Source organism: Sus scrofa, chromosome 15 (genome assembly GCF_054392235.1).
Source record: "Sus scrofa isolate SSC_HxYL_T2T_F1_AM1 chromosome 15, Sscrofa_HxYL_maternal_Yorkshire_Landrace_v2.0, whole genome shotgun sequence".
Classification (NCBI taxonomy): Eukaryota; Metazoa; Chordata; class Mammalia; order Artiodactyla; family Suidae; genus Sus; species Sus scrofa.
In genome coordinates this window covers 33,200,257-33,215,801 of record NC_139397.1, presented here as the reverse complement: position 1 = coordinate 33,215,801, position 15,545 = coordinate 33,200,257, and the positions used below count along the sequence as shown (strand labels likewise).

At 40.7% G+C, this 15,545-nt stretch overlaps 1 protein-coding gene across 10 annotated transcripts in view; it reads right to left on the bottom strand.

The window, feature by feature from the left end:
- The window catches only part of NCKAP5 (NCK associated protein 5), a 1,198,715-nt gene that overhangs the window by 317,210 nt on the left and 865,960 nt on the right, over positions 1 to 15,545 (bottom strand). For all 10 annotated transcript variants that reach the window (XM_085001422.1, XM_085001423.1, XM_085001426.1 and 7 more), the window contains one exon: positions 4,050 to 4,199. In XM_085001422.1, the coding sequence (XP_084857548.1) occupies positions 4,050 to 4,199 (150 nt within the window). The remainder of the gene's footprint in view (positions 1 to 4,049; positions 4,200 to 15,545) is intronic.

Genomic DNA, 15,545 nt, shown 5'->3' with positions numbered 1-15,545 from the left:
CACAAGCTCTCTGGATTGGGCACACGTGGGAAGGGTTTCTGCATCTAAGTCTGAAGACTCAGGGAAAGTTCTGCTCAAGACTGGGAACAAAGAAAGGTTAGATCAAAAAGTGGTGGAGACCAATGACAGCATATTGGGTTTAGTATTGAACTGGGCCCAAGGAGTTTGAAGGGTTTTCATTATCACCCTAAAAACTGTATCAGTGGTTCTCAATTCTGGCTGTGCACCTGAATCCCCCACAGGGTTTTATAAAAGCACAGATGGTTAGTCTACATCTTAGACTTAAAGACTTAGAATTTCCTGGGATTTCTCCCAGGCATCTAACTTTTCAGAAGTTCTCTTCCTGCATGGGTTTCATCGCTCTCGTCTGCTTGCAGATTTCACTGCTATATTTCTATTTTTCACTTCTGCATTGTGGATTTCGCTCTTTCCATTAGATGGTTCCCACTGGCACACCAGCATGCCCTAATGTCACCTGTCTTTTCAAAGAACTCCAGTTGTATTATGTCTCTCTTCAGCTATGCCTCACTCCCATCTTGGTCCCCCTGTCACAGGAAACTTAGAAGAGTTGTCCATCTCCATGATGACTCCATGTCCTAACCTTTCTATCCACTCAATCAGAAACTGTTATTATCAGGATTTTAGTTAACCCATCCCTTGGCAGAGCCAGCAAGAATTTATGTGTTTCATCTTTTTTATTCTCTCTTGAGCATTTGACAGTTGCCCTTGAAACAGTTTCTCCTTGATGCTTCTCCAATACCTCATCTTTCTAATGTTCCTCCTACCATGCTAATGACTGTTTCCCAGTCTCACTGGCTGGCTCTTCTTCTGTAGGACCTCAGATAGAAGATGCCCCAGGGCTCTGTCCTCTGCCTCCTTAAGGTCCACCTTTGCACTTACTTCTGACATGGCCTTATTAAGTCCCACCACAAAAAATGTCATCTATATGCTGATGACTCTCAAATCTATATCTCTAACCCTGACCTTGGTCCTGGATACCCAACTGCCTATTGAATATGATCCCTTGGATGTTTAATAGGCAACTCAACTCAACATGGGCACAGTAAACTGATGATTATATATTCCTTTCCCTAAGTAATTTTTCCTCTGAGTCTTGCCTCTCTGAGAAATTTGGAACAATCCCATATTCAGTGGCAAAGGTCAAAAAACTAAAAGTCACCCTGGTTTCTCATTTTCTCTTATATCCCACATCCAGTCCCTTGGTAATTTCAGGAGGTTTTACTTCTAAAATATGTTCTTGCTTGACCACATTTCTTGCCAGCATAGCATAGTGAAATCATACAACAGGAATTCAAATTCTGACTCTCACTTTTACTAACAACATGACCTTGGGCAAGTAAGCCTCTTTGTCTGGGGCTCAGTTTCTTAATCTGTAAACTGAGGATGATGATAATCATATCTGCCTCATTCCACAGGGTTGTTATGAAGGTTGAAACAGTGAGTGTAGTTGTGTACATATTTCTGTATGCATACGTGTGTGAATGTCATCATTACAATTCCCCACTGGTCTGCTAGCCTAATGATTTTACTATAGATTTTATTACTTTTATTCCCTGTTAGTATTAAGTACTCATTCTAGTTCAGTCCAATAACATGTTTTGTCTGGAATCTGAAACCATTTCCCATCTTATCTTCCTGTCTCTACCTGTCTTGCTATTGGCCCATAAACCAGAGAAAATTGTCTTTTTAAAGCACAAGTCAGATCATGCAACTTCCCTGGTTAAAAATCACTAATGGCCTCCTTTTACGGGTAGTATTATATTCAAAGTCTTCTCCGTGACTGTGACCTAGGAGGCTTTCCAGGGTCTAGCTTCTGTCTACTTCTCTGAACTTATTTTCTTCCCATTTTCAAATCTTACACCGTACTTCCTCAGGACAGTTCTGACTGCTGTTCCTCTAAATCACAAACCTTTTACCATCTCTGGACTTTCACATTTGCAATCTCCTCTTGTTCTTCATCCAGATCTTCACACAGTTGTCTCCTTTTTATTGTTTACAGTATCTCCACATGGCCTGGTAGGAGAGGCCATTGTAGGTAAAGACCTCTCCCTACCCCCATGCTCGCTACTAAGACATCACCTAATTCTTTCTTATCTGTTGATGAATTTTGGCTTTTTTTGGCTTATTATTATTTTATCTAAGTATGTACATTTTGTCTCCCTTCCCTACGGTTAAGCACCATGATAATGACCAAATCACTTCTATGTGGAATCTAACATATGACACAAATGAACACATCTATGAAAAAGAAACAGATTCACAGACAGAGAACAGACTTGGAAGGGGGTCGGGGAAGGGATGGACTGGGAGGTTGGTGTTAGCGGGTGTAAGCCCAAGGCCCTACTGTATAGCACAGAGAACCATATTCCATGTCCTATGACAGACCATAATGAAAAAGGATTTTTTTAAAATGTGTGTGTGTGTGTGTATATACGTATAATTGAAATAATTTCCTATACAGCAGAAATTATCACAACATTGTAAATCAACAATACTTCAATTAAAAAAACAGTCAAGCTCAAATGTCCAGAATAGCCTTTGGCCAAAGAAAGTATTCAGTAAATACCTAATGACTATGAGCTCAACATATAATTGTGATGTGCAGCCAGATTTGAGAATTATTTTCAACTATCTCATTTCAAACAGGAGTTACTGATTAACAAGAATGCTTATGCTTAGCACTTTAATTGTCCTACTTTCATGGAAAGTATAACTGAGTAGAGAAAGCTGTTATTCACATTAACACATTTAATTGCCATATTTTGTCTATATAAAATAAATCTTTCCTACAAGAAGCCATGTTCTTCTGACCTTGAAACTATAGCTAAGGCATCAGCATGTACCTGGAGGCTCAGAACCCCCAAGTGGTCCCAGGCCAGTTCTTCCCCTGGTCAGTTTGGGAATCAGAGATGCTATGGGAGATGAGAGTGAGCAAAGGGAGGTCCGGCTTGATTTCTAGTCACATGTGAAGTGACTAGATGAAGGAGGCTGAGGGGTTGGGAGGGAAAAGGCTGGCTGACATGCGGGGAGGTGGGTCTGGAGACAAGTATTCATGTATTTCAAGAAATATGCCATGAGCAAACCTGGGGCCTAAGGCCAAAGCCCAGGAATAGAGAACAGGGATGACACAAGGTCAAATCAGTAGATGGTGGAGGTCAAGTCTGGGAAGAGCCTTTATATCAATGGTCTGGGATGGCGTGGGAGAAAGGAGTGGTCCTTCAACAGAAGGGAACTGTGACATGGCAGTACCATGCTGTTGAAAATTGTGAGCTTTATTCTGAGAAAGCAGTCTCTGAATCAGCAGCCATGGGAATCTAAACTTTTTAATAAAACAGAAAACAACCCACCTAGCACTTCAGACTTACAGAAAACCTACAAGTGGCTTCCAGACTGCCCATGTGGTCCTTATAGCACAAACATAAAATACACCAAATAGTTTCTTCCCCAGACTTAATGATCCTAAACAAGAATTCTAATTTAGGCCCAAGGGAAGGAGTTGCTGAGAGGTGAGGGTAAGTGTCCTACTCCTCAAATGATTTAAAATTACTAAGTCCAAGGCATTGGACAAGCCCTTTTGTTTTTGAAAAAAAAAATGCTCTACTGCTTAAGATTATTATTTTCCACAGTCACCTTTACATATTATTGGATATTTTATTTATTCTTTGACTCATTCATTCATTACATCAGGCATTGGGAAAACAAAGCAAAGCACAGCCCCCACCCCCACCCTCCGCAAGGACCTTGCCATTTTAGGAAAACTAATCCAGTTTGAGGGCCAAATTGAACTTAAAATGAATTATGTACTCATTTTAAGGTAATACAACCATAGTCACGAGGTTAAGACTCTTTCAGTGTCACAAATTTTAACCATGTTCATCACTGACTTAGGATTCACAATGGGAGCCACTACATCCCATTAGTCTGGGAGAACGAAGAAAGGAAGATTTATACTCACTCAAAAGCAGTGCCAATAAAAGTAGAACACGGTTATTTTTCTTTAAAGGTGTAAAAATGGTTCCATTTCTTACCTCTAGAGCTTTCAATCTTTCTAACAGCACTTTTGTCTTTTCTCTGCCCTCGTCTGCACTGCTGCCGTCACTCCTTGAATCCTCGTCTACCACCATGCGGAAGTCTTCCAAAGTCTCTTTGTGTATTCTCTCTTCCTCTGACAGTTTTTCCTGAAGCAAGAAAGAATGATTGTTTTCAATCATCTCCACTGAAAAATAAGCAAGAGTCTAAGGCTGAAACATTTGGAATCTCCATACTGGTTTTGCCTTCTTTTCAGGGTGGAGGTAGAGAAGATTTTGCTAAACAAATTCTGAGTGGTGCTTCTGTTAGTAAACCCAATAGATAATCTTTATTTATTTTGCTTTTTAGGGCTGCACCCATGGCTCATGAAAGTTCCCAGGCTAGGGGTCGAATCAGAACAATAGCTGCTGACCTACACCACAGCCACAGCAATGGGGGATCCGAGCTGCATCTGTTAGCATACACCACAGTGCATGGCAATGCCTGATCCCTGACCCACTGAGTGAGGCCAGGGATCAAACTCACATCCTCATGTATACTAGTCAGATTCATTTCTGCTGAGCCACAATAGGAATTCCCCCAATAGATAATCTTAATGAATCCTAGCAGGACAAACTCATCAGGTCACTAAACGCCCATGTCTTCTGCCCTGTAGGAGAAGTGCCTGAACCAACAAAGCCTTAGGTAGAGTCATGTGGTTAATCCATTTTTATCTGCACCAGGGAATTCAGCTGTGCTCTAAACTGAGAAAGTTGGGGGGGAGGGGTGGGGGGCAAGTTCCTGTTGTGGTTCAGTGGGTTACAAACCCAACTAGTATCCATGAGGATGTGGGTTTGATCCCTGGCCCCAATTAGTGCGTTAAGGATCCAGTGTGGCTGTGGCTGTGGTGTAGGCTGGCAGCTATAGCTCTGATTCAGCCCCTAGCCTGGGAATTTCCACATGCCATGGATGGGACCCTGAAAAAGTATAAATAAACACATAAACAAATACATAAATAAAAAAAACTGGGGGGAGGAAAGTCAAGCTTGATATCTGACCCGAGAATATCTTAGCTCCTCAAAATAGATCATTAAAGTTACTGGACTTGTGACTATTTAATTAATTTAAAGGAAAAGAAAGTATCACAAAATATTGAGATGGTAATGATTTCAGAATTCTAAGCTGAAACCAATTAGTTCCTTCGAGTTGGTAATGATACAGCTCTTAAGGACCGCTTAGGCCACTTTCTAACATACCATAATATGTGGTATATCCTTGAGACAGACATAAAGTGTTGTCTTTTCTCCCCGTTTATTGGAACTTCTTCAGTCAACCTTGTCTCTAGCAGCTTTTTGGAAGTTGAGAAGCATGAATTTAAGCCTCCTGATTGGCTCTTATTTACAAGGGCAAAAAAAATGTCGAAAGCATACCAAAGGAAAAAAAAATCTTACCCATTTTTTACAGATAGCAAGAATACCATGTCACAAGGCCAGGTAATATCATTCTATCACACTTTTAATTCTAACCTCAATGCTCAGAAATCTTTGTATAGATACATCTGGTTGTCAACCATATGGGCTAAAATGGATTATCAATGGTGAGAGACTTTTTTTTTTTTTGTCTTTTTAGGGCCACACCCAGGGTATATGGAGGTTCCCAGGCTAGGGGTCTAATTGAAGCTGTAGCTGCCAGCCTATGCCAGAGTCACAGCAATGTGGGATCCAAGACTAGTCTGCCACCGACACCAAAGCTCATGGCAACGCTGGATCCTTAACCCACTAAGCGAGGCCAGGGATCGAACCCACAACCTCATGGTTCCTAGTCAGATTTGTTGACCACTGAGCCATGATGGGAACTCTGAGAGACTTCTTTATGGTTAGCACTAAACTGAGATCATTTGCAAGTAAAGAAGTGCAAAAGATATGATTCTTAACTAAGCACTTACAAAACCTACTGAGAAAAGAACAGTATTTAAAAGGTTTTTTTTAGGAGTTCCCATTGTGGCTCAGAGGGTTAAGAACTCGACATCGTATCCATGAGGATGCGGGTTCAATCCATGGCCTCACTCAGTGGGTTAAGGATCTGGCATTTCCACAAGATGCAGTGTAGCCTGCAGATGTGGATTGGATCTGGTGTGGCTGTAGCTGTGGCATAAGCCTGCACTGGCAGCTCCAATTTGACCCCTAGCCTGGGAACTTCCATATGGTTTGGGTGCAGCCTTAAATAGGGAAACAAAAACAAAAAACGTTTTTCAAACTGTGTTTATGAGGGTGCTTTGGAAGTTCCAAAATTGTTTAAGTTCTATTGGCATTGTTCAACCACAAAGTGCAGGTGTGTCCCCTTCATAAGCAGGTATGAATTCAGCTCACATACATTCCCAGCAAGTTTAAGGTGTAGTAGATCCTCAGGCCAAGACAAAAATCCTGGTTATGACTATTTTTATAGCTTTGATTCTGTAAAGTTTGTTCACTGATCAGACCTCCATTTCCATGATAAGGAACTTGAAATCTATAGCGTTATCAACTCAATTTTGAAAAAAAGAGGTTCTTCTACTTCTCTTTTAAGATTTTGGCTCACTGTAATTAACACTCAATTGGGAATGTAAAGGAACTTTTAAAAAAATAGCATCCATTTCTATTTATCTCTCTCTCTCTCTGTCTATATGTGTGTGTGTCTGTGTGTGTGTGTATACATAATGCACACCCCAAAATTAATAAGATTGTATAGCTAATTAAAACAAAGAAAAGCCACTGGTGTGATGAATTGAAAGCTAAAGGACTCTGGACTATGACAGCCAGATTACAGACCTACAATCTATCAGCTTGGCAAATAATTTTGGGCAAACTCCTTCATTTCAATAACTCATAGTTTCTTTGTCTCCTACGTGCTTAAATGAGGATAATGTCCACATGCATAACATACACACATATACAGTCAATTCTCATTATTCATGGCTATTATGTTCTATAAAGTTGTCACAAGAACTGAATTAACAAATACTGAATCATTGCTCCTAGTGGAAGTCTAGGGTTAGGTTTCTGTAGACCTCTGGTTCCAAGAATCACTAATCAATACGATATCTTGTTTGATGAGTGTTTCTATTTAAAGACACCTTGCTTAATATATATTGTTGATTAATTAGTATAGAACTAACAGCCAACGGTACAGTAACTCATGCTTGAACAAAGCTTATCTTACATCTGTTTTCTCCGCAAGGACCACGACAGCATTCCTACACTTAGGAACTCTAGACAGACCGCAACACCATGCTTGGGGGCCATTTTCAACAGTGAGACGACTAACAAAAAGCATAAAATACAAAAAAGTGGTACTAAATAGAGCACCGAAAAGGCACACATTTTCAATAGGAGAGCTGAAAAAAGAAGGTGAAGCATTGCCTTGGTTGACCTTAGTCAGGAATTTGGGTGTCCAGTGACTCAGTCTTTACTTTTCTGTGAATGTCCATGAATGACCATGAAAGCACTTGAAAGTGTTAATTGTGGGATTGCAAATAAATTTTAGGGAGTAAGTGAATTTATAAAGTCCAAAACCAATGAGAATTAACTGTGTATAGGCACACGCGTGCGCGCACACACACACACACAAACACACACAATGACTAGGCACAGTGCCTAAATATTACTATATGAAAAAAATGGAAACAATTAAAGACAAGATAGATTATATACAAGTATTTAGGTTACATAAAATGCAAGGGTCACTTTACATGATTTGAAGAAAGGGTGGTCAATGGTGACTAGGGGATGGAAAAGGAAATCATCTTATATATTGGTGGAGTGATTCTACTTGGATAGTTAGGAACAGGATGGGATTTTTGGTCAAAGAGAAAACTAAAACAAAGTTTCCAAGTCAGGAATACAGTTAATCCTAATTAGTTTGTGAGGAAACCAGTTTGGTTTTATTGCAGTAAACACTTAGAGGTATTTGAGTAATAGAATTGGCTAGTAAAAGAGAGAAAGGGCTCCTGGAGGAGAGGAAGAAAAATTCAGACATCATTCATTTATTAATTTATTTACCCCCCAAATGTTCATTGGGTACAAACTACTGGCCATTCAGTGGTCTAGATGCTAGAGGTACAGCAAACAAGACCAATTTCCTATACTTTAAGAGTTTGTATTCTAACTGTGGGAAACACAACAAACTCCAAGTCAAACCAGTAAGTTACATAATTGTAGCCAGAGGTAAGTTTAGGGACAATATGAGATACGGTGATATCAGTGGAAGGCTGTCTGAGGAGGTGGCCAATTAGACTGAAACAAAATGATGAGAAGGAAGCAGTCATGCAATGGCCTGGGAGAAAAATATTCCCCAGGAAGGAAGAGCAAAGTAAAGCCCAGCTGCAGGGCTAAGCCTGCCTTGCTGACCAGCTGAGGAAGCATCCCTGTGATAGGGTATGGTTACTATAAAAGTAAGAACAGCTGGAAGTGAGGTCAGAGAGTTGGACCATGGAGAATCTTGCAAGACATGGAAAGGGGTTTTGGTTCAATTTTAAGTGGAGTAAAGAGGAACTGGAGGCTAAGTTGCCACAATGGAGAATGAGCTCTGGAGGGAAGGAGCCAGGAAATTAGCTTTCTATAGGAAGGAAGAGGAATTGGGAATACTTTGAAAGTACTGGATAAGGACCTACCAAAGGCAGTTTCTCGATGGTAGGACAGATGCCCTGGATTCAAGGCCCCCCTTTTCTACTTTTGCCCCTTACTGGGAAAAACGTTCAAACTTTTCAGTCCTCAGTTTTCCCCGGATATAAAATGAACTAGTTGGACTAAATGTCCCTTGCGATGCTAAAGTTCTAACTTTAATTACTCTGGACACAATTTTCAGGAAGGAGCTGTTGTCAAAATGCTCAATGGTAACAGAAGTGACAAGAGAACACAAAAAGGACTCCACATTTTGTAATAAGAAGATTGTTAGTGGGGACGTGAGAGCTATTTTACTCAAGTGTGATGATGGCACCCAAACTGTCAGTGGTTAAGCAAAAAAGTGAAGAGAGAAAATAGAGGCAATTTTCTTCGATGCTTATTTGAAAGAGTGGCAGAGAAGGGACCGAAATATAAAGAAATATGGCTGAAGGACATGGAAGAGACAAGTGGAAACCATGTTTTCAAGATATAGAAATCTGAGTTGTTAGAAGGACTAAAGAGAAAAGGTAGCACTGGAGATGGAGATGGAGCAATGGTGGTGTGAAAGTAAAAGGGGAGACATTCCAAGCAGAGAAGGTAGTGGATGAAGGGGTTTGATGAAAAAGTCAAGGTATTTTTTTCTTTTTTTTAGGGGCCACACCTGCTATAGAAGTTCCCAGACTAGGGGTCAAATTGGAGCTACCACCACTGGCCTATACCACAGCCACAGCAACGCAGGATCTGAGCCTCCTCTACAACCTACACCACAGCTCAGAGCAATGCCAGATCCTTAACGCAATGATCAAGGCCAGGGATCAAACCTGCATCCTCATGGATCCTAGTCAGGTTTGTTAACTGCTGAGCCACAAAAGGAACCCCCAAGTCAAGGTTTTTTTAATGTGGTTTCTGGCAAAGTATCACTTCGTCACGTAATTTCCCAGTTAATATTGCCAAATCATTAGTTAGTGTCTAGCTTGCATTTGTTGAAACTATTCAGCATGGATACACTGTAGGTATATTGAGAAGCTTATAGTGCATAGGTTAATTTTTCCAAAAAGAAAACTATGGGAGCCTGGGAACAAGACGTCATGCTCACCTTCTTCTACAAACACATCAAAAAACACATCTACATGTAAACTGACTCACACAGAACATCTACTGAATGCTGGCAGAACTTAAACCTCCGAAAAGGATAAAAACCTCTTGTCATAACTGGATAGAACAAAAGAAAGAGAGAGAGAGAGAGAGAGAGAGAGAGAGAGAATCAAGATAGGACTAGCATTCCTGAGAGGGAGCTGTGAAAGAGAAAAAGATCCCACATCCTGGGAAGGCACCTAACTGACAGAAAGATCAGCCCAGATGGAGGGACCTCAAAGTTGCTGAGACAAGTGCAGCAGCTGGACTGAGGAGGGCAAAGTAAAGTGAGAGCCACAGAGATCATCTGCATCACCTTCTGGGACACCACAGCCTGAGATACTTGGGTGGGGGGCTGGGTGCTGAGATTTAGGCTCCAGAGGTCAGTCCCGAGAGAGGACTAGGGTTGGCTGTGTGGGGACAGTCTGAGGGGCTAAGGAGTGGTGTGCCACGGGCTGGGGAGTGGAATGCCATGGAAGAGGGAACCCAGGAGAAGGTATGGGCCCACAGGAGAAGCAACACGCCATTGTTGGGGAGGGCAAGAGGAGGAGGGGTCCACTGCCATAAGAATCTCCCTGCACGCAGGTGCACGGGCTCTCAGAGGGCAGGGCACCTCTGGTGCAAGCTATGGGTGACAAGGAGCTACCTGCTTGGGCTAGTGGGAGACTGGGCACATCTTGTGCAGGCTTCAGGTGGCTGGGCACCTCCTGTGTGGGCTAAGGGCAGTGGAGGGTTAGGTATGACGTGGTACCTCTTGCATAATCTACAGGCATCAGAAACACCGACTGTGGCAGTTGTCTCGGAGGCCAGAGGGAGGCATGACCTGCCACCACTAGGGGCCTATGAGAGGGCTCCACCTGGGGCCCCAGTCACCTCAGGGTTGGCCAAAAAAAAAAAAAAAAAAAAAAAGACGGAACTTCAACCAAGCACCCAAACACCACACATTGTTGCTCTCAATCCTCTGGGAACACACCCACCAGGTGCCACTGCCAAACTCTCTGGGCAGCACCCAGACGCTTGATCACTGACCTTTCCCAAGACCCTACAACTAGGAACAGCTGGTGTAGTACCTCCTGCATGGGCTAAGCAGGATAGGGTGCTTCTTGTGTGGTCTGCAGGTGGCGGGGGCAAAGCACTGCAGTTATCTCTGACTCCAGAGGTGGGCATGGCCCACCATCACTGGGGATCCTGGAACAAGAACCACTTGCAGCCCTGACCACCTCAGAGGCACCACAGAGGAGGACACTGCAACGGAACACCACCTGTTGTTGCTCTCACTCCCCTGGGAGTGCTGCCACGGCCAAATGCTCCAGACAGTGCCCACACGCTTGATCTTTGTCACTTTCCAGGATCCTGCAACTAGGAGCAGCCTGTGCAGCACCTCCTGTGTGGGCTAAGTGAGACGTAGTGCTTCTTACATGGTCTGCAGGTGATGAGAGCAAACCACTGCAGTTATCACTGACTTCAGAGGGGGGAGTGGCCCACTACCACTAGGGCTCCCTGAACAGGCCCCACTTGTGGCTCCAATCACCTCAGAGGAGAGCACTGCAATTAAACACTACCTGTTGTTGCTCTCACTCCCCTGGGAACTCACACACCCTGCTGCTTCCAATGTCAAACGCTCTGGGCTCCTTGTAAATCTGGCTAAGGCTCATTATCACTTCCCAGGGCCTGCAGCTAGGAGTAGCCTGTGCACCTTCCTGCAGGTCCTTGCTGCTATTGAGAGCCAGCAACCAGGCCCTGACTACTAGCCCTACCCATTGCCTCCTTCTCCCTGGAAACACACACAGCATCCTGGGAATAATAGCCTCCTCACACTGAAGAAAGAGACAGCAAATACTCAAACTCCCACACCAAAAATAAATAGTAACCCCCCACAAAATACAAAGGGGTTCTCTTGCATAGAAGTAGCCTTCCAAGACTACAGGTTGGTTTCCCTAAACTCACCGAAAAAGGAAAACATAAGAAAGATAAGCTAAGAAACCATTCCCAGTTAAAGGAAAAGGAAAATTCACATGAAGTAGCAAGCAATGAAACAGACCTCTGCAGTTTGATAGACACTGAGTTCAAAAGGGAGGTAGTGAAAATACTGAAGGAATTAAGGCTGAATATCAAGGAATTAAGAGCGGATATGAACAGTAATGCAGATTTCTTTAGAAAGGAACTAGAAAATATAAGGAGGAACACAGAAAAATTAGAAAATTCATTTGCAGAAATGAAAACTGAGCTAAAGGCACTAAAGAGCAGAATGAAAAATCCAGATAAATGAATTAGTAACTTGGAAAATAGGATAATGGAAATCACCCAATCTGGACAGCAGACAAAACCCAATGAAAAAACAAAAAAGCAATGTAACAGATCTATGGGATAATATGAAGCAGGCCAATCTATACATAGTAGGAATTCCAGAAGGAGAAGAAAAAGAAAATTGGACTGAAAATATATTTGAAGAAATTATGTCTGAAAACTTTCCAAATCTAAAGGAATCTGATATCAAGATACAGGAAGCACAGAGGGCCCCAAACAAGTTGAACCCAAACAGGCCCACATCAAGACATATTATAATAAAAATGGCAAAAGTTAAAGATAAAGGATTCTAAAGGCAGCAAGAGAAAACCAAAGCATTAATTATAAGGGAATCCCCATAAGGCTATCAGCTGATTTCTCTACAGAAATACTACAGGCCAGAAGGGAGTGGCAAGATATGTTTAAAGTTCTGAAAGGAAAAAACTTGCAGCCTAGAATACTCTATCCAGCAAGAATATCATTTAAAACAGAAGGGGGAATAAAAAATTTCTTCAACAAACAAAAGCTAAAAGAGTACAATACTAAACCCATTCTAAAAGAAGGGCTTCTCTAAATAAAAAAAGAAGTAAGACGAAATAGGATAGAGGAAACAGCAATTGGAAAGAAATCACTTACATAAGCCAGCATACAGATCTGAAAGAGGAAGGAAAAAAAAAAAAACTACTGTAAAGGCAATGATAAACACAAGGAACAGAAAAATGACAAACACAAAGACGTTAAAAAAGGACTTCAAAATTAGAATGTTGGAGAAGAAAAGTGAGAAAATATAGACTTTTTTTTTTTTTTTTAATAATGTGTTTGAGCCTATATGACTATCAGGCTAAAGCAAGTAGATACAGGAAGGGGTTAACATACTTAAAAAACAGGACAATCACAAATCAAAGCCAAACATTACATTCACAAACACTAGGAAGAATAGTACTCAAGCATAAAATAAATGGAAATCATGTAACTAAAAAAAGAAAGGAAAAAAGGAGAAACATAGAATCAACGGGAAAACAAGGTTTAAAATGGCAATAAATATATATCTGTCAATAATCACCTTAAATGTCAATGGACTAAATGCTCCATTCAAAATACACAGAGCAGCAGATTAGATAAAAAAGCAAAAATCTACAATCTGCTGTCTATCTTAGACTCACCTGAGAGCAAAGGACACATATAGTTTGAAAGTGAGGGGATGGGAAAAGATATTTCATGCCAATGGACAAGACGGAAAAGCAGGAGTTGCAATATTCATATTAGACAAAACAGATGTTAAAATGAAGACCATAAAGAAAGACAAAGAAGGACACTATCTAATGGCTAAAGGATCCATTCAAGAAGAGGATATTACAATCATCAATATATATGCCCCTAATATAAGAGCACCCAAATATATACAACAGACATAAAAGGAGAATTGATGGAAATACAATCATAGTAGGAGACGTTAACACCCCACTAACATCAATGGACAGATCCTCTAGACAAAAAAATCAATAAGGCAACAGAAATCCTAAATGATACAATAGAAAAGTTAGACTTATTTGACATTTTCAGGACATTACATCCAAAGAAATTAGAATATACATTCTTCTCAAGTGCACATGGAGCATTCTAAAGGATTGACCACATACTGGGGCACAAAGCTAACCTCAACAAATTTAAGAGTGTAGAAATTATTTCAAGTATCTTCTCTGACCACAACAGCATGAAACTAGAAATCAACCACAGGAAAAGAAATGAGAAAAACCTAACAACATGGAGACTAAACAACATGCTACTAAAAAACCAATGAGTCAATGAGGAAATCAAGAAGAAAATTTAAAAATATCTCGAGGAGTTCCTGTCGTGGTGCAGTGGAAATGACTCTGACTAGGAACCATGAGGTTGTGGGTTTGATCCCTGGCCTTGCTCAGTGGGTTAAGGAACTGGCATTGCTGTGAGCTGTGGTGTAGGTTGCAGATGTGGCCTGGATCCTGCATTGCTGTGGCTGTGGTATAGGCAGGGAGTTGTAGCTCCACACCCCTAGCCTGGGAACCTCCATATTGCACGGGTGAGGCCCTAAAATGCAAAAAAAATTTTAAAAAAATTTAAAAAATAAAAAATACTTCAAAACAATGACAATGAAGACAAAACCATTCCAGATCTATGGGATGCCACAAAAGCAGTGCTCAGAGGGAAATTCATAGCAAAACAGGCCTTCTTCAAAAAAGAAAAAAAGTCTCAAATTGACCACTTAACCCACCATCTAAATGAATTAGAAAAAGAACAACAAACAAACCTAAAGTCAGCAGAAGTAAGGAAATCATAAAGATCAGAGAGGAAATCAATGAAATAGAGATTCAAAAAACAATAAAAAAAATCAATAAAACCAAGAGCTGTTTCTTTGAAAAGGTAAACAACATGGAAAAACTCTGGCCAGACTCACTAAGAAGAGGAGATAAAAAAAAATCATATAAACAAAGTAAGAAATGAAAAAGGAGAAATTACAATGGATACTGCAGAAATAAAAAAAAAAAAATAAGAGAATACTGTGAACAATTGTATGCCAACAAATTTGATGACCTAGAAGCAATGGAAAACTTGCTAGATACTTACAGCCTACCAAAACTGAATTGAGAAGAAATAGATCAACCGAACAGACCTATCACTAGAAATGAAATTGAAAACTTAATAAGAACACTCCCTACAAATTAAAGTCCGGGACCAGATAGCTCCACAGGTGGATTATATCAAACATACAAAGAGGAACTTATACCCATCCTCCTTAAACTTTTCCAAATGGTTGAAGAAGAAGGAACACTCCCAAAGACATTCTATGATGCCACCATCACCCTAACACCAAAACCAAAGATACCACTGAAAAAGAAAACTATAGGCCAATATCTTTGATGAATATAGTCAAAAGAATTCTCAACAAAATTTTAGCCAGCTGAATCCAACAACATATAAAAAAGATCATACACCATGACCAAATGGGATTCATCCTAGGTTCACAAGGATGGTTCAATGTACACAAATCAATCAACATCATATACCACATTCATGAAAGAAAAGTCAAAAACCACATGATCATCTCAATAGATGCAGAAAAAGCATTTGACAAAGTCCAACATTCATTCATTATAAAAACTCCAACATCCATTCATGATAAAAACTCTTACCAAAGTGGGTATAGAGGGAACATACCTTAATGTAATAAAAGATATGTATGACAAACCCAAAGCAAATATAAGACTTAATGGAGAAAAGCTTAAAGACTTCCCACTAAAATTTGGAACAGGACAAGGATACCTGCTCTTACCACTTTTACTGAACACAGTATGGAAGTCCTAGCCACAGCAATCAGACAAACAAAGGAAATAAAAGTTATCTAAACTGGAAGAGAAGAGGTAAAACTGTCACTGTATGCATATAACTTGATACTATATATAGAAAACCCTAAGTGGG